General features: G+C 39.3%; 4 protein-coding genes across 6 annotated transcripts; all 4 read right to left on the reverse strand.

Annotated features, from left to right (window-relative positions):
* Positions 1-788: 788 nt before the first annotated feature.
* Positions 789-7,385, reverse strand: uhrf1 (ubiquitin-like with PHD and ring finger domains 1). Its single transcript, XM_079575132.1, has 17 exons — positions 7,100-7,385; positions 5,814-5,976; positions 5,476-5,733; positions 5,043-5,176; positions 4,135-4,350; positions 3,935-4,050; positions 3,662-3,848; positions 3,475-3,598; positions 3,292-3,399; positions 3,097-3,201; positions 2,895-3,001; positions 2,638-2,800; positions 2,417-2,554; positions 2,235-2,337; positions 1,997-2,145; positions 1,800-1,898; positions 789-1,219 (listed from the first exon to the last, which is right to left on the reverse strand). Exons 2-17 carry the CDS (start codon positions 5,964-5,966, stop codon positions 1,073-1,075), a joined length of 2,307 nt encoding a protein of 768 aa, XP_079431258.1. The 5' UTR covers positions 5,967-5,976; positions 7,100-7,385; the 3' UTR covers positions 789-1,072.
* A 529-nt stretch (positions 7,386-7,914) lies between these two features.
* On the reverse strand, positions 7,915-13,424 carry kcnn1b (potassium intermediate/small conductance calcium-activated channel, subfamily N, member 1b). Of its 3 annotated transcripts, none has more exons than XM_079574530.1 (10): positions 12,917-13,424; positions 11,377-12,385; positions 10,300-10,713; positions 9,828-9,923; positions 9,335-9,759; positions 8,905-9,046; positions 8,657-8,767; positions 8,443-8,570; positions 8,299-8,368; positions 7,915-8,231 (listed from the first exon to the last, which is right to left on the reverse strand). In XM_079574530.1, the coding sequence occupies exons 1-10, from the start codon at positions 13,048-13,050 to the stop codon at positions 7,953-7,955; spliced, it is 2,808 nt and encodes a 935-aa protein (XP_079430656.1). In that variant the 5' UTR covers positions 13,051-13,424; the 3' UTR covers positions 7,915-7,952. The 3 variants fall into 3 exon arrangements, with proteins under 3 accessions (XP_079430656.1, XP_079430658.1, XP_079430657.1); XM_079574532.1 differs by having other exon boundaries at positions 12,108-12,385; positions 12,917-13,022; XM_079574531.1 differs by having other exon boundaries at positions 8,078-8,231; positions 8,484-8,570.
* A 449-nt stretch (positions 13,425-13,873) lies between these two features.
* Positions 13,874-15,352, reverse strand: ccdc124 (coiled-coil domain containing 124). Its single transcript, XM_079574543.1, has 4 exons — positions 15,143-15,352; positions 14,862-15,054; positions 14,625-14,730; positions 13,874-14,540 (listed from the first exon to the last, which is right to left on the reverse strand). The coding sequence occupies exons 1-4, from the start codon at positions 15,299-15,301 to the stop codon at positions 14,336-14,338; spliced, it is 663 nt and encodes a 220-aa protein (XP_079430669.1). The 5' UTR covers positions 15,302-15,352; the 3' UTR covers positions 13,874-14,335.
* Positions 15,353-16,242: 890 nt separating this feature from the next.
* Positions 16,243-20,196, reverse strand: cluap1 (clusterin associated protein 1). The gene is made up of 13 exons (XM_079574541.1): positions 20,070-20,196; positions 19,602-19,643; positions 19,388-19,499; positions 19,210-19,294; positions 18,960-19,139; positions 18,760-18,855; positions 18,587-18,670; positions 18,336-18,469; positions 18,122-18,263; positions 17,975-18,041; positions 17,783-17,893; positions 17,653-17,702; positions 16,243-16,419 (listed from the first exon to the last, which is right to left on the reverse strand). Exons 2-13 carry the CDS (start codon positions 19,621-19,623, stop codon positions 16,249-16,251), a joined length of 1,254 nt encoding a protein of 417 aa, XP_079430667.1. The 5' UTR covers positions 19,624-19,643; positions 20,070-20,196; the 3' UTR covers positions 16,243-16,248.
* Positions 20,197-20,768: the final 572 nt, after the last annotated feature.

Here is a 20,768-nt window from a genome sequence, read left to right on the forward strand (position 1 = left end):
GTAGGCCAGTCCCGTATCGATTACAGAAGCAAAGACTTAATGGTTTCTGCTTTCGCTTTCCTCTCGGGCGTTTTATACTACACAGATTATAGATGTTCCAAACTCAAGAATCCTTTCACAAGTTTATTAAACATTGAAAATAGAAAATTTTTGCACGAAATGTGCACCATTTCTAAAACTACATATAAAATCTAAAACTAGTACAAAATATTAAAATATACAAATTTCAGAATGCCAATTTTGTCTCCCCTCCATGTTACACATTTATGTAACCCGAGTGACACTTCTTGAAGAAATTATAATGAACAATGGCAGTTATAAACAAAATTAAAGGGACAGTGCATGAAACAGTTACAATTCAATATGACACAAAATAGATCGCAGGAAAGGATTACAAATGAGTGAAGTATAACGCATAAAATTCCATTAGGTCAATTAAAGAAAAACTAAAATACAAGGTTGTGTGTACATTACCTGCAAACACTTCTTTGGATTTGGGACCTCTTTTAGCCTTTAAGTTAAATTAGGGGGATCTCAACGCCCTCTTAAAATTACCATGCACTAGGCTAGGACACCAGACCCCAATTGATAAAATTGTTAAAGATAACAGATCAGACACTCGAGGGTCCAGTAAATGACACTGACTCTTGGTAAAAACAAAAAACAAATTCAAAACAAGAACAAATTCAAATCCCACCAACAGTTTAAGTTTGTGCTTACAATGATATGCATTGTTGGGATTTCCAAGGCCCCTTGCTGCACAATTTTAAAAATGGCACACAACAATTGGGGCCAAATGAAACAACCATGTGTTAAGTCAACGGATTAAACTGAGAGGGAATCCATTCTGGTTAATGCAGGTGAGCAAATACTTAAGCAAAATTAATGGCAATATTAACGGAAACAAAATCATTAACCATATAAGAACAATAACATCGAGGAGCAATAAGTCCACAAAATGTAGTTTATAATCATTAAAATATATTAAAAAAGTGATTCTTTATTGCCATTAGTAAATTCCTTACAGTTTACTTTGTGGATCCTCAGGTCACCAAAGAGAATGAATCAAAGATCATCGGCCGCTGCTGTAGCCTGGGAATAACTGAGTAAGAATGTCTTGCAAAGGTGTATTGACCGTCATCGAGTTGTTCTTGCCAAGGTCATGCCTGCAAGCCGGACAGGTGTACACGTCTGCTTTGAATGAGCGCTGGAGACATTCCTGTGATGCAAAAAATAATTAAAAAGGATGAGTTACTACGCTTACTGTGGAGTCTTAAACTAGTTTGCGAGGTCAGATGTATGTTTTGTTGTTTTTTGGCATTTTTGAAAAGATCATTAAAACCATTTAGCTACATTATTTATGTCAACCCTAGGAGGAAAAATGTACATATCCAGACTTTTGGTTCACCCGCTTGAGGACCCCGTCAGTTCCTGTTCTTTGGGTTCAGCCATGCACACGTCACCGCTTCGAAAGTGCGTAATAATAACCACTGATTTCTGTTCAGAGCCAGTGGAGCAGTGTCTGATTTTTTAACATCAGCCCAACTAATAATGACAGGAGTGGAGCTGGTCCTGACTTGAGGTACGTCAAGTCAGGCTCAGCCCAACCGCTTTGGCGCAACACAGCAATAGGCCTAGAACAATACCCCCTCCTTTTGTTTGAATAATATCTGCCTGACACTCTTTTTCCCATTGACTAAAATCTTTGGGGGCACTCCAGCCCCCCTATCCTCCTGGAGTCCCTGTCCGGGCTGATGGGGAACATTATTCAAATGTACAGAAAGAAAAAAAAAACTCACCCGGCAGACATTATGTTGGCACTCAGTGGTGATTGGCTGAAAGACTACTTCCTGACAGCAGATACAGAGGAAAACTTCTTCGACTTTAGTCAAGAATTTCTGCAGAAAAAGAAAACATAATATTGCAGATTTTAATATATGCAAACTTAATTTCATATGGAACTTTTCTTTTTATGTTTTGGATGACTTTAACTTACCGGTCCAAGTGACAGTGATTCCATGGCTTCATCCCAAAGTTTCTTGTTTTGCTCATCACTTTTGATGAGCGCCTTCTGTTCCTTTGTAAGTTTGTAGGACTCAACTTTTGTCTTCTTGGGCGTCTTAGCTGGTGAGGTCTTCGCAGATTCTAGAAATGAATAAAATATCCATTAGTTGTGACTTCTCTTTTGAGCAAAGCAGAAGTCATTGACATTTCAGTCGTGTGTAACAACTTACCACTTCCCTGAGATTTTCGCTTTCTTTTTGATTTGTTTGGTGTGCCCTCTGATTCTTCGGTTTCATTTTTATTCTCCTTTTCTTTCTGATAGCCCGCAGGATACTGGAAGGCAGATACAGTTATTACAGCGTTAAATCTTAAACATGGAATGGTTATGGTTTCTCATAACCTGGAAAATTACCTGTATGGTGAGTCCAAGTTTTTTAATCCGGTCCTTGCCATCTTTGGTCCATGGTGCAGGTTCAGCATCATCACGTCGTAACAGATACCGCCATACCAAGAAACCAGACTTTCCCTTTTCTGGCCAGTATTTGACAATCTGCAACAAATACATTACAATCACTTTGACTATACAAATTAAGCTAGGCTTATTTTCTACAACAAACATCAGTGATATCAAACCTTGTAAATGCCATCATAACGATTTCCTTCTTCAGGGCAGTATTTGCTGTGTTTGGCCCCCTTCGCATTGCGCACAACCCTGACAGGCTTCCCCTCCTTCCAATTTTTAGCATCTGCGCCAACTTTGTCATTTAATTTCACATTACAGTTGAGAGCCAGGGCCCTGTTAAAAAAAAAAATATATATATATATATATATGTTAAATAAATTAAAACTGCACAGCAACTATTAGCAGCAACAAATGGTTAACATCATGCCTGTTCATGTGTGTAAGTGTCTGATCACAGGATTGCTCAGCTGTCCTCTTATTCCCAGACAAATCTCGTCCTCCAGACCCAGTATAGGTAAATTCATTTCCATCGTCCTTCAAGTCAAAGTTCAGGCAAAATTATAGTTAGAGAATCTAAAACATGTGTGTGTAGAGTGTGTAGAGTATAGAGTACTTATTCTTCTACATACCACATCGTCTTCATATCCCCCTGCCAGCACAAGTGAAAAAGCACCATCATTGCTTCTACCGTGAATTCCAGCCACATGAGGACGATGGACGCCAGCTTCACTAACCTTTGTTTTTAAATGAAAGACATTTAAACCCAAACATGTAGTAAATACAATTATGAAAAACATTTATAAAAAAGAGAAACCGTGACAGACCTGTACTCTGAATTTCCACTGAGAACCAACAGGAACGCCGGGAATTGGGCCATAGTGGTTTGATGGGACAATCGTACACTCTTTAGTTCGGCCTACACAAGCCATTCCCTTAAGACCAGCATAAAAAGGGTCAAGTACTTATGAAAATGTTAACACAAAAAATATAATAAGCAAAGCACTCACTTTGCCCCAGTCTCTCTGGGTGGAAGAGTTGGCAGACGCCATCTTGGATTTCTTCTTGCTCTCTTTTAGCTTCTCTCCAGCGCGCACCACCTCACTAGAGTCATTACGGCAATTTGGACAATACCTGTAATAAATCAAACATTAAGTACTAGTTAAGAGGAAAAGAATGGTCAGCATTTAAACTTACCAGTCTTCATCCTCGGGGATAGTAGTGAGGGGTGGGTTCAGGCAGTATGTGTGATAGGCCATGTCGCACTCATCACACAGAAGTTGTTTGTCTGGATCCTGCTTAATTCCACAGACATGGCAGTTACACCAGCGACAGTTCTTCTTGAGGTCATCTTTGCAGTGCTTGCACTCGGGTCCGTTTGATCCTACCATTCAAAAAGTCTTTGTTAATAACCGTGTTATTTGTACATAGCCTTAGTAGAGTAGAAGGCAATTTGCTTCAAAAACTTACTCTTCAGTGGACTCTCACTCCCAGGAGGAGCATCAACCTGACAACCAGCTTCCTCAATTTTGTAGATTTCAGTAACAAACATAATACGGCAATCGTTCAGAGAGTCTCCTGCATCACTAAAAACAAAAACATCTTATTGAGTAAGTATTTACTTATTTTTCTGTTGATTACCAAGTAAACATCAATCAATCTTGACTCACCCAAGAAGAATTTTGGCATATATTTCTCGGATTGTGCGCGTCTCCCTTTTTCTCTGTATTTCAGCATCATACCAGTAGCCCCGTTCCTTAGTGTCATCAGGGTTATAGTTAACCATAACAACCATACCAGTTTCCAGTTGGTGCCACTGGTAAACTGTGCGAGCCCGTGGACGGACATTCTTGGCTTGCATTGGAACTACTCCATTTTCTGGGTAACTGCAAAACACAATGCATACCGTGAAAAGATTAGCCACATTGTCCATAAGCATGCGTTGTATTAAGTAAAAAAAAAAAAAAAAAAAAGGGAAGACAGTTTTTATGCAGTTTTATTCACCAAAGCCTATTGTTAAAAGGAACAGGCCAACGTTTTTCCATAGATATGTTCTTACCCGAGCTTAGACGAGTGGCTGCGTACCTGTTCTTTATGCGTGCGCTCAGTCACGCAAAAAGACCAAAGATGTTGTTAGCATTTAGCCTCTCCTCCGCTCCTCTCTGGGGCCAAACAGGGGTGTAGTTAGAAGCGACCAAGCTCTTCCACGTTTTCCCTATTTAAATATGGTTACGCGAGTAGTTATACTTTGGATCATGTAACTACTCATGTAACCGCATTTAAATAGGGGAAACGTGGAAGAGGTTGGTCGCTTCTAACTTCACTCCCGTTTGGCCCCAGAGAGGAGCGGAGGAGAGGCTAAATGCTAACAACATCTTTGGTCTTTTTACGTGTGCACGCACAAAGACCAGACAGGTCACATCAACACGTCTAAGTGCAGGTAAGAACACATCTCAGCGTGGAAAAACGGTGGCCTGTTCCTTTAAACAAAGAGCCTATGTTTCTGTATCCATTTTTCAAAAGGCAGATCTTCACAATCCCTTGAATGCGTAAAGAATGGCCTTACATACATACTTACTCTTCATATTTTACATGGTACAAAATCTCCTCTGCCTCCATTTCTCCTTCATTGGGAGTCTTTGTAACATTCACGACCTGAGCCTCAAACCAAGCTCCCATGTTGATATCTCTGGCATCAACAAACTCATTGATCTAAAACACAAAGAATAAAGAGTTCAGCTTAGTGAACAGTGATTAAATTAAGAACATAAATTAACAGCTTTAGTGTAAGCAACAGTGTCGCAGATGGTAGAGCGGGTTGTCTCATGATTCAGATCTCGCATCCTGCAGGTGCAACCTGTTTTTGTGTTCTTGTGCAACTTCACCCACCTAACCCCCAGTGTCTGCGTACACTGGTGGTTGAATGAGAGTGTGAATGCGCGTTGAGTGCCTAACATAGGTGAAAAGGCACTATATAAAAAGGTGAGACCATTTACCGTTACCATGTTTACCTTGTAAAGTCCGAATCCCGGGTCAACAAGCTCTGGCGCGGTGACTTCAGCTGAAGTACCAGCTGCCTGCACTTCCTCATCGTGAGTGGAGTTCTTATCAGACTCACTGGGTATGGAACCACAGCCGGAGTCTGAGTCTGAGAGCTCAGCTTCTTTGTCTTTGACAACTTCAGAAGGCGGCGCTTGCTGACGAACCATCAGCTGCACTATGTCATTTAGGCCCACATTGTAGTCAAATATAGTATGCCCATCCTCCATCTGGTTTGGAAGAATTACACACCTGGTCAGATACAAATACAATAATATACAAAATGATATCGCCTGTTACATTGCCTCACCTGTTTCCCCCGGTAGAACAGTCTCTGCCACTGTGGTTCCACCTCAAACAGCTCCGCTATTTTGACCCGCAGCTCATCCACTTTCGTAAGTTTGGAGAGAGAATCCACCCGGTGGGTTTGCTTCCCATCCATTGTCCGCACCTGAATCCACATCGTGGCTACCCTGAGTAAGCAGCCATAAAGAAAATCACTATCTTGCAACAAAGACAGGACACTGCATTCAGCTTAGATTCTTTATACATTGAATTGTTTTATTCCTTCCAATGACCTTCCGTTTTATGACCATGGACTTAAAAGTTAATTGTAGACATATATACAAAGCTACAGACAAAAAAGAGAGATGGGTCAAAACAAAATCTAACCAAGTTAACAAAACGAAAATCTCCAATAAGTGACAGGAAGAGTGCTTCAAAATTGGTACATGACAAAGTATTGTGCAGTTGTCATTTGGGCTGGGTGGGAGTCACAAAGGAGGGAAGGAGCTCATTTGAATACAGTGCGGGAAACTGCGCTAAGCCACTCCCACTTCTTTTTAAAGCAAGCACATCCGGACGTGAGGGTGCGCTTAACAAACAATGTGCCATCGAAGACTTGACAATACCGACACCCGTTTCAGAGTTCTATCGTGAAATACACCGATATGACGCTTGTGAACAAACAAGTAGGTTTTGCTATGAATAAGGAGAAGGTAAAGCGCTCAGAGGGCGCCTCTCTTCGACGCTCAGCTGTGATCCCGCTCGCTCTGTCGACAGCACACGAGCCCTCTCCAAGAACAAAACATCTCAATAATCCCGCTTAACAACATTTGGCTAAGCAGCACATAATGTATCTTCAAATTATTGTAATCATCACTTCTAAAAGTGCACACAGATGCAGACATTGAAGCCTATTTGAGGGGGTTTCGTGGTATTAAGATGAGAAGCAATGAAATAAAGCCAAGTAATAGCATTGATAAATGCAGAGGCAGCAATGCAGCAACTCGAGTTCGTACAGTTTTAATTTCAATATCGCATCACCACGGTACAACTTATTGATTCACATCACCAGCTAATTTATTTCAATTATCACCAGAAATTAGTCGACTATGAACGCTACAAACACAGCAGTAACAACTCAAATCAGGTGAACTGACTTAGATCAGTGGATACAAGTTAATAACAAAGTGAAAAGTGCAGAAGAAACTAAGCACGACTTTGTCAAGTTGGCTAACATTACTAAGCTAGCAAAAGGCTACTATAATCAATGAACGTTAACTATGAAGTAATAATAAAGAGCACAGCTGTTACCTGCCGTTTGGTCTCCAACAAAACAAATTAGTTGAAGCGAAATTGTATACGTTTGTCGCAAAAGTAAGTCCTTATCTTGCGCACACGAACTCTTCGGCTTGTTGAAGACTGATCAATGAGTTATTCTTCAAGACTTTGGCATCCCGCCTGCTGTAAAGGATTGATGTCTCTATTGGCTCCCTCCATGTTTGTATCTAAATCCAATTGGACATAAGAAGTGTCAATCACAATAGGGGGCGGCGCTTAGACCCAGCGCGCGAAACCGCAGTCTCGTGGGTGCAGCTTGCTTATAACTTCTCGCGAGATTGAGGAAGTGGGAGGAACTGTAAACTAGGGAGCGTAATTATTATTATTTTTTTTGTCAATGAGCGTAATAATGCTGAACAACCATGAGCCATTTAAACGTTGCTTGATTGTGTGTCCGTTGTGGCGTCATCGCATGCATGAACTCTGCTCGACGAAGCTAAATACACAAGTGCCGTGCCTTCTTCCAGCATGCACCCGCTACGTCGGCAACTGTTGAAGCCTCACTGCTTGTCCCTCCAATCTCCACATGAAAGTTATTTGTATTTATCTAATCAAGTCCTTTAAAACTTTATAAGGCTTAAATATACAACCAGTTAGTTATTTTTTGAGCCACACCAGATACATTAAGAAGCCTAAAAGAACAACTGAAATATCATAAAATAGTTTACAATTCCTCATAAAACTTCTAAAGTGCTAAAAGAGAGGCCTTATGTTCACAAAAAGTTGTCATCATGATCCATTCAATGTAATAGGGCTAAAGTTTCCCAACTGTAACTAAGATGACAATTTTAGGTAGCAAATGTATTATTATTTATCATCATTTTTATTATTGGCTGTATTGAGTTTCTGGTGAGGTTGGCCCTGGACAAAGCTTTCTTGCTGGGACAGAGTAGCGCTTGGTGTTCAGAGATGAAGAGAGCCGACAGGCTATATCATCCAGGAAGTCCTTTTGTAAATTGGTTATTGCTTGGGAGAAAACTGTTGGAAGTGATTGCACTGTGAGAAGAAGAGAGTCCAGTTTTTCTTCTAGTGCTGCAATCCTTTGATCGAGCTTCTCACTTCTATGCTGTAGTTCTGACACCAAATCATACATCATGTTTTGAGTCTGCAAGACAAGAAATTACTTATTACATTTTATTCACACCACGTAGTCTAACTTTACATTTACAAACCTTGGCCAGGTCTGCAACTGTGTTTGCCTGATCTGTTAGTTTTCTCTGTTCCATTTTGACTCTTCTCAGTCTAGAACATTCAAAACATGTACTTAGGCTGAGAAGTCATTAAGTAAACATTGTGTACATACGATTTTTCCTTACTGGTGGATAGCTTGGAGGAATTTACGCTGATGATGCCGTACCTTTGCATGATCTATTTTCTTAACCAGTTTAGTGTTTTTGTAGATGAGCCAGGTCTCTCTCAATACATTGGCTGCCGTGTTCTTAACCTGTGAAACAAAGTAATTATGGCGTGACTGTTTTATTTTTGTCATTTTTATTGTACCGAATGTCTAATTTATTTATGATTGTATACTTGTTTGTAAAGCTGAGTGTCCATCATAAAATTATGAACATGTTTTTCCGCCCTGGTCAATTCAGATTTCCTTGCAACAACGGCAACAACCAAGGCGGTACAGCCAGCTCCCTGTAAAAAGGAGATGATCAGAGCTGTAATGGGACATTGTACTGCCAAGGCAACAATAACTGATGTAGTCTCTAAATGACTTTATATTACCAAGCCATTATGTATAGTGTGCAATACGAAGTCCCCACAGCACTTACCATTATTCCTGTCAAAAGGCAGACCCCTTTTCCACAATAGGTGTGAGGGACCATGTCGCCATATCCAATAGACAAGAAGGTTATTGAGATCAACCACATTGCTCCAAGAAAAGTACTGGTGACCTCCTGAGCATCATGGTACCTGCATTAGGCAAAAGCAGAAAGCTGCACTTTAGTAAGATTGTTGTCATTTCAGGATTTTACTGTATTGAAGCATCCAGACTAATACTCAAACTTTTTAAAACTAAAGTACATAACTAATCCACAATAGAAATCATTTCATTCTCCATTTGGTTTGTATTTTTCAGCTAAATAATGTGTTAAGCAACATTCTCTCTACTGTTGTGCCTTGACAGCTTTTCATTGAACTGTAGCATAATGTACGTATGGAAACAAATGCACCATTAAGGAGACATATTTCATTTGGTACCTCTCACATACTCGGACTGTCCATGCTGCTATGATCCAACAGGACACACTGAAGACCAGCAGGACTGTCCCAGGGCAAATAGTCATTAGAGTCTTCATGACAAATCTGGTATCGAAACTTATTTTGTTGAGTGCCCCGATGCTGCGTGAGGAGGCGTCTGTGAACAGTTTGCTGTGAAGGAGCATGACTCGTCCAATCAGATATAAGCGTAGGAACATTGGCACTGAAAGTATAATGTCTAGGTCTGCATCTGCATCTGCAACAGAGGCAGTGTAGCTGAAGGCCAATCGTGCGGTCCAGCTGAAGACGTACTGGCCCGGGATGGGGTGAACAGCACATACAAGGAGCTCCAGTACGACAAAGAAGATCCTCTCCATGGTCATTGCGATCCTCCAGTCGTCCGCTCCATTGTCAACCATAAAGAGCTGGTGACAAGGCATTGTTTTGTAGGATTACATTTAATAGTGTTGATTGTTTCATTGATTGCAGTTACCTGAATTTCTCTGGTGTGGTACATCACAATAAGGACCAGAAGAATAGCAGTAGAAAGGCTGATTAGACCTTTAAGGGCAAAAGAGTATGCAGAATCCTACAGGCAGAGTGAAAACAATGTAAAATGCAGTTGCAAAACATTGGCAGTGCATACAACTGAAAAGTAACGCTGTATAGGGATGAAATTCTTTTCGTTTTTTCTCTCTCTCTTAAGCTTTTCCCGTTTCTAACAGACATTATGATTATGTGCCTATGTGCCTTGTCCCATTGCAAACAGCAGTAATGTGCTTGGGCAAGATCTTAAATGGCAACCCTTCAGTTTTTGGGTATTTAACCCACCATCAGTTTTACACCAATATTTTCTGGATTCAAAATGCTGTGTTTCAATGAGAATTAATCTTTTTTTTGTTAGTTTCATACAACATTCAGAAATACGTATATATCTTTTCTCTATACAGACATGACTTCCTTACCTTTGTGTAAACCCCTCTTGAGAGCTCTGTTTCTATCACCATAACTATAATTCCAAACATCCCACAGACTAAAGCATAATCACTTAGTTGCTTGCGTTTTCCAAACAGAGCTTTTCGCTGGCCCAGTCTGTAGCTGATGTCTCTGGATTTCTTTTGGGGAGCATTGGTCCCTTCCCTCGTTTGGCATTCACTGTTTACTTTACTGGAATCGTCCTGGGTCACTTTGGAGAAAGCGTCCTCCAGAAGCTGCAGAGGCTGCTGAGATGAGTAGAAATCTGTCAGACTGGATCTGATGGTCGCCAGGCTGCTCACAGGTCGGACCGCATCACCATTTACTATCTCAGCTGCGTCTGAGGGCGGAGGGCGGTGCTTGGGCAGGGACCGTGTTGATTCATAAAATTGTCGTGTAGTTCCCTAAAACAAAAAGCAGTATTAATGCTAAAATAGAAACATTAATATAATGCTACTTAGTTTTCATTGTAATAGTTTCATAAGTTTAATAAAATCTGTTATTTGCAACAGAAGTGAAGTGCAACAAAGTACTGTTTTGATACTTTTTTATCTAGGACTCGTTGGAATCATTTCTGACTATAGTAAAGAAATAGGTCTCACTGGCTTTATTTTAAACTACCATTTAATGTTTTAGACTACCATTCAAACCTCTGTCCCGAAGACAAAAACTTGGTTATGAGCAACGCAGTACAATAGAGGGCTGGGATGATCCACTTTTGTCACGATCTGATGCATATCACGATATTCAGGGGCCGATTTGAGCTCAGGGTTGGTCTGGGCCTGGTTACTACCAGGAGGGGAGGCTGTGTCAGTCTAGCCCCAAAGGCAGCTGCAGTCCCAGCTCCATTATGTAGCCAGTGAGTATAGAATGAATGAATAGTGTTTGGTTTAAAGGTTTGGGTGACTTGTGTCTTTGAAAAGCGTAATACATTAAAATCTGTATTGCTTGTTTTTATACTGTCTTGTGTGTAAAGTTGTGATTGACTACAAGCAAAAAACTATCCACAGATTTAAAAAAACAATCTCATATTTTTGGTTTAGCCATGAGTTTATAGCAACATTTACTTGTGTTTGTCTCCGGTGATCCCCTTCCTCACTGAGATCTTGATTCTCCTGCGAACTGAAATGGCAAGCCGATAGGGACTGGACACTTTTGTTAACGGTTGGAGTGGAAGATCTTTTTTGACACTTTGAGGTGGTGGCTGGATCTTCAGATTTGTCAAAAGTTTCTTTGCCGCTACTAAAACAATGCAAATCCTCTGTTTGACATTGCTGAACCAAGAGCGGTTCTGTCCCAAAAATGTCTCTCCACTTAAGCTCAACAGCTTGTTTATCTTGACATACTAATTTCTCCGCATTGCTTAAGGGAATGTTATAGGAGTTTGGGCCTGGACTGTTTGATAGACTGAACGGAGAATGCAAAGGCCCTTTCCAACCTTCTTGATTGCTGCACTGGGGGCCTTCTATGTGGTCTTGAATATGGTGCAGTCCTGGTTGCAAGAAACCATGTTTGTTTGGCGATTGTGATAAAGTCTTCAATGTTTGGGCACTTGAAGAAAATGCATGATTGTCTTGTAAAGTCGCAGAATGCTGTCCCGAAAGGCAGTCATGTTTTAGAGGCTGTTTTGAGTGGAAAGTTTGTGATGGTACATCCGGACAAGCGCACACACAATGGTCAGTTTGGTTTGGACGCACTATACTTGGCCCAGGTATGCTTGCTAAAGCAGTGTCATCCTCCAAGCGACCACATAGTAAAAGCCAATCCGGATCATTTAGGGATGCAAAAGTCAGCCTACCAGTTTTAAGGGGTGGCATGTGATTAGAGACTCCATTCGGTCTTTTAGGGGACATAGATGGACCGCGATGCAGGCTGGACTGTTGCGGAGAAGGTGCCACTTGAATCGGCGTCCCCGAGTATCCATCACATATTCCCTCAGTGGCTCTCGCAGGGGGAGAGGGAGCCCCTGAGTTGCAGCGGTCATTGTCCGGTTCATGGAAGACTTCCCCTGTGGAGTCCAGGCGACGTGTGGCATTCGTGGGCTTCACCAGGATCAACCTCATGGCTGTGACACAGCTACAATAATAATGAGAAGCAGATTTTTGATAAGTGTTTTTATTTTCATTTTGAGGTATTAGGTCACATTGACATAAGTTACATTGTCATAAATGATTTTAATTTTTGCATAATGTAACCTAATGCACACTTGCTGTGCAGCTTGGAATTTACCTTCAAAAGCAGACAGGCAAAACTGTAATAAGCACACTCTCCAACCATCAGTTTAACATCTGGTATATTACTAAACAAACGAGTTTGCAGATTAATCTCAGATGCAAGTTTCACGGCACTTTATAGAAAGATATCAAGAAACAAGCCTTCACAAACGAAAATGTCACAAATGTTTTTGTTTTGGATTATTTTTTATACTTATTTAATAGCTTATTGTGAGTCCAATTCAAGTGAAAAAACATACACAAACATAGCACTGACCACTTTTGTTCAATACACTTTCCTACATAACAATACATAACAATACAATTGACAATCATGCTTTCTTTTTCAGAGGAATTGCAAGATGATGTTAAACAGTGACAAAGCATGGCTTACCTTACGTTCTCTCCTTTGGTATTTGTTTTCTTAAAGTTGACAAGGCTTGTTACAGGAGGCACACGCAGTTTGTAGAGGACACTTGTCGTTGAGAAGGGGCAGACTCGTGAGTGGCACACTTGATCATGGCGCATACACTAATACAGGCGCTCTGAAGCTGCCATCCTTTGAAAGTAATGATTAGATTCAACATGAAGAAAGAGAAGGGCAGGAGCGGCGGGTGACCCAAAGGTTGCCATGCAAATAGGAGCAAGGTAGGAGGGAGCAACATGTTGGGATGGCGCAAACAAACACAAGTAAATCAAGGCACAGCATTAATGTAGGACATCACACAGGAGGCAACCTCAAAGAGATCAGACCTATTGGTTGCTAGGGAAAATAAATAAAAGCTGTGCGTAAAAGAAAACAAAAGGTAATCTGAACTCTATGGTTCAAAGCCCTTTACGGTGCTCTTATCTGCTCCGCCACAAAAGCTGTTGAAAACAAAAGTGTCAATCTTCAAACCTGCCTTTAATGGATCAGTCACTGTAGGCCTCAAAACACTACAAGGGGGATGTAGAGAAAATAAGCGGCAGCTCACTATAATAAAAAGAAAAAATGACGCACCAGTTTAAGTCCATCTCCATTGCTTTATTGCCTCTTCCAACAGTTTTCATATATTTACCTGGTGGTCATAAATGCACTGTTACTGTATCACCAAAACTTTAATTTATAATTTCTTTCTCATTACCATGTGTAAACAAAGGCTTCTGCCACCTCAGCAGTCTGTATGGATGTTGCTGTGCCAGAAAAAACCTTTGTGATTCAACAGGAGTTACTCCACACAGCAGCCACACAAGTCATTTTGTAACTGTATAATTTAACCCGATACAAAAAACTTAATTCATTATTGTACATGATTCCTTTCTAATAGAGGAAATGTAGCCTACATTTCCTCTATTAGAAAGGTAGGCTGGCAGGCACAAAAAAATAATCCAGTCCCAAGTTCAATGCTTTTCAATTGTTTTTTGTGATATTGATATAATACAGTAATGCAATACAAAATTAAGACATATTTGATAAGAAAAATGAAAATGCACTGATGTTTATAACATTGTGCTGGGCATTTGGCAGATGTCTGGCGTGTATGAAGGAAGAACAAGATTTTGAGACAAAAAAAAGCTTAGGCGATGAAACAGTTGTCTGCTTTAATAAATTATTAACAATCTAAACTGCTTGTCCTTTCATAAGTGCTGAAGTAAAATCACATTGAGAGATGAAGCCGTTTTATTAAGGGATAGAAACCTTAATTCATTTTGAATTGATAAAAAGGAGCATCTTGACTACTTGCAGCAGACATTAGTAAGCGAGGTTTTCCATAATATTTATAATGAAGACATTTCTGAAGTGAAAGATAAGAGCGTGTGTGTGTGTGTGTGTTCACTTTGAATTGTAGGTGGAAAATCGCTGATTCAGGGGATTATCTGGAGCTTTTGTCCACTCCTTTTTCAACTGTTGCTTAAGCTGGGACAATCTCATGTTGGGATTCTCCTTTTTCAAACGTGGCATGTTGACTTCTTCATATGCCGTAAATGCTGCTTTCATTCTACGCTCTGGATGTCGGTCCAGGTCCTCTGGTCCAGTACTGAAAGACAGACTTTGTTACGTGCTGCCGAGTGTTATTAGCACAGGTAAAAATGTTACATTTCAAAATAGATCAAATGAAAACCTGAGCACTGCAATGGCATCTTCTATGGTTCTAGCCTCCACACTTCCTTCCTCCGGAATTATTCTGTTTATGTTCTCCTCCAATGGGGTTTCCAAGTGGCTTTTTTCTGAAAAAAATAAAATAAAATAGAGTCATTAAAAAGATATATACGTGTATGCGTTTGTATATGTACAGTATTTCTATCTATAGATGTATATATAGAGAGAGATATATATAATCTATCGATATATAATCTACCTTTGGGTTGCTGTGGCTGCTGCTCTTGCTTCTGCTGTTCATTCTGTAGTGTCTGCTCAATCTGAGCACGAGTCACTTTGCCTGTTACGACTTCCTTGGCTTTTCCTTTGATTTGGGAATCCTCTTCATCCAGAAGTCGCTGTTTTTCCTTTTTTCGTTCCAGATGTTCCATTTTCTTTTTCTCTTTATCATCCTAGAGCAAGGAATAGGCAGCCCAGAAGAACACAAAGCTACTGTCTGAGCAAGCAAATTATTGCAGTGTGCAGTGTACTGCCACCTACCTTCCTCTGCTCTTTCTTCAGCACATGTTTGTCAGTTTCCTGCCACAGAGCATCCTCCTCCTCCTGTTTCTTGCGTGCATCAGCCACTGCCTTGGCCTCAGCTTTGCGAGCTCTGGCTGTGGCTGCCTTGGAGTTCTCACCCTGGAACTTCTTTGGCATCCCAAAGGCCTCCTGTCAGCTGAAGAAAGCCATGAAAACAATCATTTATGTCCAATCACATATTTAATAGTTTCCACAAAGCACTTCAAAGTTACAAAAGCACACAACAGTAAACCATACAACACAGTCGAGCTCGTTTAGGCGAGATTTATTATTATTATACAATGTTAACATAATATAAACCAACATATTCGCTATTAAATGTTAAGGAGTAAATGTGGGACTCAGTGATAATGTAATGAAAGATCTTAGAAGCTAAACGTTATTATTGAAATGAATTTTTTGGCACAGCTGCGAGTTAGCAAAAAAGCTAACAGATGATAACCTGATAAGTCTTGGTCCTAGCGAACCCGTATATTCAACACTTACAGAGGATTTGGGTGAAACTATAACAAAGACATACACGTGGTAAGTAGTGCACCACATACCGGGATGATGAGGCAAATAAGTAGTTTAACGACTACAGCCTTTTGGGAACTGACATCAGCTTGCACCCCCTTCCCGCTGTCTTGGCGCTCATTGATGACGACACTCTTGTACGTCTGGTAAATCCATAATAACCTGATAACGGGCAAATCCCATGGATCTATAATTCTACATTTCCATAAACTGATACGTTCCTAAATGTCTTTGTGCCAATGCAAATAGTAGTTACTCAAGGAAAGAAGATATTTTAATACATGAAAAGACAGAAGACAGTCATTAATTTCCCCCTTGCTTTTTAATAAATTATCATTACAAAATGTTATTTATATTTATATATATATATATATATATATATATATATATATATATATATATATACCTACATTAAAATGTAAAAAAGAAAAAAAAAAGAGGAACAATGAGCGAGCGTTGACAAAACATTTTCCTTAATTGATAAACAGCGATATAGCAAAGTTCTAGTATAGAAAACCTTTAGACTGTTTTCTTTTTGTTTTCATTTTTTAGAAGTCATTATCACTCTCTTCTAGATCAGGGGGGTTCATGCCCCCCTTTGCTGATCGCACACCACCACGCATCGCATCCATACGGTCATCTTCCAAACCCCTCCTCTCCTCCTCCTCCTCCTCCTCTTCTTCATCATCCTCTTCCTCATCGATGTCACTGCCTTCAGTCTGAAAAATGTATCACATAACACACGGGACTCATTCATATGTTATGAGACTGTAAACAATGCATCTGGTTTGTCCAAAGTGTTGTGATATCAAATAAATAATGAATAAACATACTTTCACAGAAGTGTTTTCATTGATTTCTAAATTATCAACAATTTTCAAATCTAAATTGGACTCATGTTTACAAATGAATTCCAAAAGATCTAATTCCATGTAATTGTATGTATTCTGTCAAGAATAAGTTAAAAAAAAAACAGGACTATGTCAGTGTTGGTGTGGAAAAAAACAATTCAGTGCAACAATTAAGATGTAAACTCAAGGAATGCATGGATAGGATCAAGAAGCTATCTTCAGGGGTGGAGGAAACTAATACGGTATCTAGGGCAAGGGGCTTTCAAACTTTTCAGGCCGGGACCCTCATTGTTATACAAACAATTGGTAGTGTATAGACAATATAAAGCAAAACAACATCTAATATATGATTTTGGAATATGTATTTACATGCTATATATTGTTATTTTAATGGATCAAGAATCGCACATCCAAAAAGCGAATGGATCCAAAACAAATAAACTGTTTTGGATCTAAACTGAAAATTGAAAGACCTGCACAGTAAAGCTCCTGGGAGATACTTGGCTGTGCGGATTGTTCATCCATTTTGAGATACTGTGTTATTTGACCTCGATTCACAAATCTGTGCAGATTTCAGTTAAGAAATATGTTAAATACAGTATAAATATTGTCCTTTATTATATCTTGTGCAAAATCTTGAAATCATCTACAGACTCTCAGCTCAGTGCTCACAACCCCCTGGGGGGCCCCGACCCACACTTTGGGAACCACTGGTCTAGGGAGCCTACTAGTCTGATTGTACATACACACTGAAACAAAGAAACTAGACTAGAGTAATCTGCTAAAAATGATCACAAATACAAAAATCCAACCAACACCTTTCATGCTAAAAATTATATCTGTTGTCTGCTGTGCGCACTTTAATTTTTTGCAATAAAAGGTGAGGGTGGACTATTAGTATTAAAACCCAAAGGACTGAGGAGTTCACTAAACCTCAGTCAAGCACAAACCCTCATTTTTCGTTGTTTCTTGAAGAGAGGAAATGGACCTCTTGAAACTGGCTTAATTTAAGTTTTGGGGCAAAACAGAAAATAAGTACATGCATATATATATATATATTTATGAATACATACTGTAAATAAAAATATATTTTAAAAATACCTCATCACTATCGCCACCATGCATGTTTCCAAAGTATCTTGCTTCTCTGTCTAAAGACAAAAAATATGGGTTGAGTAATACGAACTGTATAGTGTGTAAAAAGATAATGCTCTTTGATTGACACACATACCTCCTATAATGCCATTTCTAGTTGGACGGCGCTTAGATGGACCACTATCTTCAATTTCACTATCAGAACCATCATCCTCCGGAACATATATTTCTGAATCCTCATCTTTCACTGTAGTTTATCATAAAATAAAGTGAACAATGAGACAAAATGGGGCAAACACTAATAGTGAAGTTGATGTAGTAATCTTACAGGAACCCTTCATCAGGTCTTCCTCCCTTAATTTATGTTGCATCATTCTTAATGTATTTTCAGCTTCCTGTGAAACAGATACATGTACACATTAAAACACACACACACACACACTTGTAAAACTACACACATTTTGATCCAACGCACCTCAAATCTCTCCTGCTCAACTCGGTGGTATTCTTCAAGCTGAGACTCTAAAAATGAAAGATTTCTGAACTTTTCAACATACATGTTATACTGCTTCTGAAGATCTTCTTCAATCTTCTCATATTCATCCATAAATGCTGGCCTAAGGGGCAAAAATAAAAGAGTTGAACTCAACATTTCATGGTGTGTTACTATATTTGAGAACGGTAGTTACCGGACACTCTGCAGTGTCTGCAATCTTTTTCGATTCCTCTCCAGCTCCTGCTTCTTCTTTTCAATCTTTGCGTCTAGGCTGGCTTCATCAGAAACAACGTTGCCCAGCATTTCTTTTGTTTTCTCCACATTTTCCTTGATTAAACCCCCATGCTCACAATTACATCAGATGCGGTTGTGCTCATTAAATATATGGTTTACATTCTTAAGAACGGATATATGTAACAGGAAAAATGAAAAATCAATGCATACCAAAACTTCTTTGATGGCAGCTCTTAGGGCTTTTTCAGTCTCATTTATTTCCAAAGGTCTAGCAATAGCAGCAGTTCGCATTTCCTTAGGGTTAAAAGGAGGGGAAACTGAAATGGTACTTTGCACTGAACAAAGTAGAAAAAAATTACTGTATTTGGTATTTTCTTGCTTACCCTTAACTCCACTTCTTTTCCTAGTAAATCATACAAAGACGCTCCTTTGGAAGTGACTTCTGATGCCAATTGCCGGGCAGATTTGAGATCTGAAATCTGCAAGGAAAACAAAACAATATTAAAATGATTTGTCTTGTTATACTAAAACTCAAAAGATGCATATATACCATCTTTCTATATAAATACACTTGACGTCTTACCCGAGAACTGAGGTCAAACTTGAATTTGCTATTGTCTTCCTCCACTGAATCTTCTAAGGCCATTTGTTTTGTTTTCATTGCATTGTATAGGATGGAAGTGATCTTTAATAACTCTTTAACAGAATATCCATCAGCTTGATAGAGGCGCTTGGTGTTCAACTTAATGTGAGCCTTTGTGGCCTACAAAAAGATATTTTGAAGGTCATTCAACATTTTACATACAACATAATTAATTAATTACTAAAATCACCATAAACTGGGCCACCGCTTTGATGAAAAATATTCTGTCTGACTCGGTGTCCACATCTGTAGGGATATCCATTTGGGGTTCATATCTAAAAAGAAAACAATTAAATGCACACAAATTGTTATTGAACAAAAGTACAATTAAAATCCACTTATTTCAAAATCATGAGGTTAGATCTTACCTTTTCACAAGCCAAATTAGAATTTCTGCCACTAATGTAAAGTTGGGTGTTCTGAAGTTTTCCATGGATATCAATCGAGGATACCCTAGCGCTCTCATCATTTCTGTGAAATCTAGCAAATAAAAGGTAAGTTGAAAGTATCACAGCTTTAATGAATTCAAATTCTTTGGGTAAAGCTGAAAGATTATACTGGGTTAGAGTGTAACTCGCTTACTTCTTAGGTCTCTAAAAGACATGTTGCTCCACTAGTAATTATCTGATGAACATAAGATTTAAAGTACACAAATAACATAGTACAACAACAATACAAATATCAGATGATGCGACAATTTAATCAAGTTTGTTTTCATTAGCTAAACGCTAGACATTGAGGTTTGTCGTTGTTAAAACCATTACAAAATAATCTCAGTAAATTAACTATACAAATGTTCAAGAAGAGCAATATAACGGGACATCTTAGACCACACTCTTTAGCTAATGTTTCTTGCCACACACATCATAAACTATTAGCAAAGCCTGATGGTGGGTGGGTAGCTAGCTACTTTAGCACAAAGCTAACTCGTTAAATTCTGTATTATTGGTTCCACAAACAGATTGATTCCCCAAACTACTCAAAAGTCTCTTTATAATTGTAAAACGACGCAAGCATTATATGCAAAAAGCTGTACGTAAGGCTTGCTACCTTTCACAGTGTAGTCTCGTTCTTCAATCTGCCCTGCCCATAGCCTTAAAATATCTGCCCTGCCTCGGAAGGTCTCTATGGAAACCAAACATGTTGTACCTCTTCTTCTTCTGCTTCTGCTTCTGCTTCTGCTTCTTCTTCTATTGAGTTTAATGGCGTTTGGCAACATTTCAATGTACGTTATCGCCACCTACTGGTTATCTTATGTTCAATATACGTGTTCAAAAATAAATAAATACAATACAATTCTAGTACATTCTTTTCCCTCAAAACTGTCCTTAAATGTCCTTTTTATTTATTATTTCATCCAACCGTTTGAGAAGCTTCTTTATTCTGAACATGCTACGGAAGCCTAGAGTGGTCTAAATACAAGTCACACAAGGAATCAAATAATTTATGTATTTATTTATTTTAGGCTATGGGTTAGGTTTTAAAATAGTAAACCACTACATATTTGAAATCATGAGGTTGACATTATGGAGCTTCCTCTGTTTTTGCATTGAAATGATCCTCTAGGTGGCGATATCCTTCCTTTTACATAAGGTCCTTTCATTCGGTTGTTTTCCATGCGCAGCACGACGATGGCGCAATCTGGTGGTGATGAACCCCCTCACAATAACTCTGGTGGAAAGGAGGCATTTTCCAGCGGCCTCCACAGCAAACGACTAAAAGAATTGGAAAATGCCGCTTTACAAACAA

This window comes from Gobius niger (assembly GCF_951799975.1).
Source record: "Gobius niger genome assembly, chromosome: 17".
NCBI classification, from domain to species: Eukaryota; Metazoa; Chordata; class Actinopteri; order Gobiiformes; family Gobiidae; genus Gobius; species Gobius niger.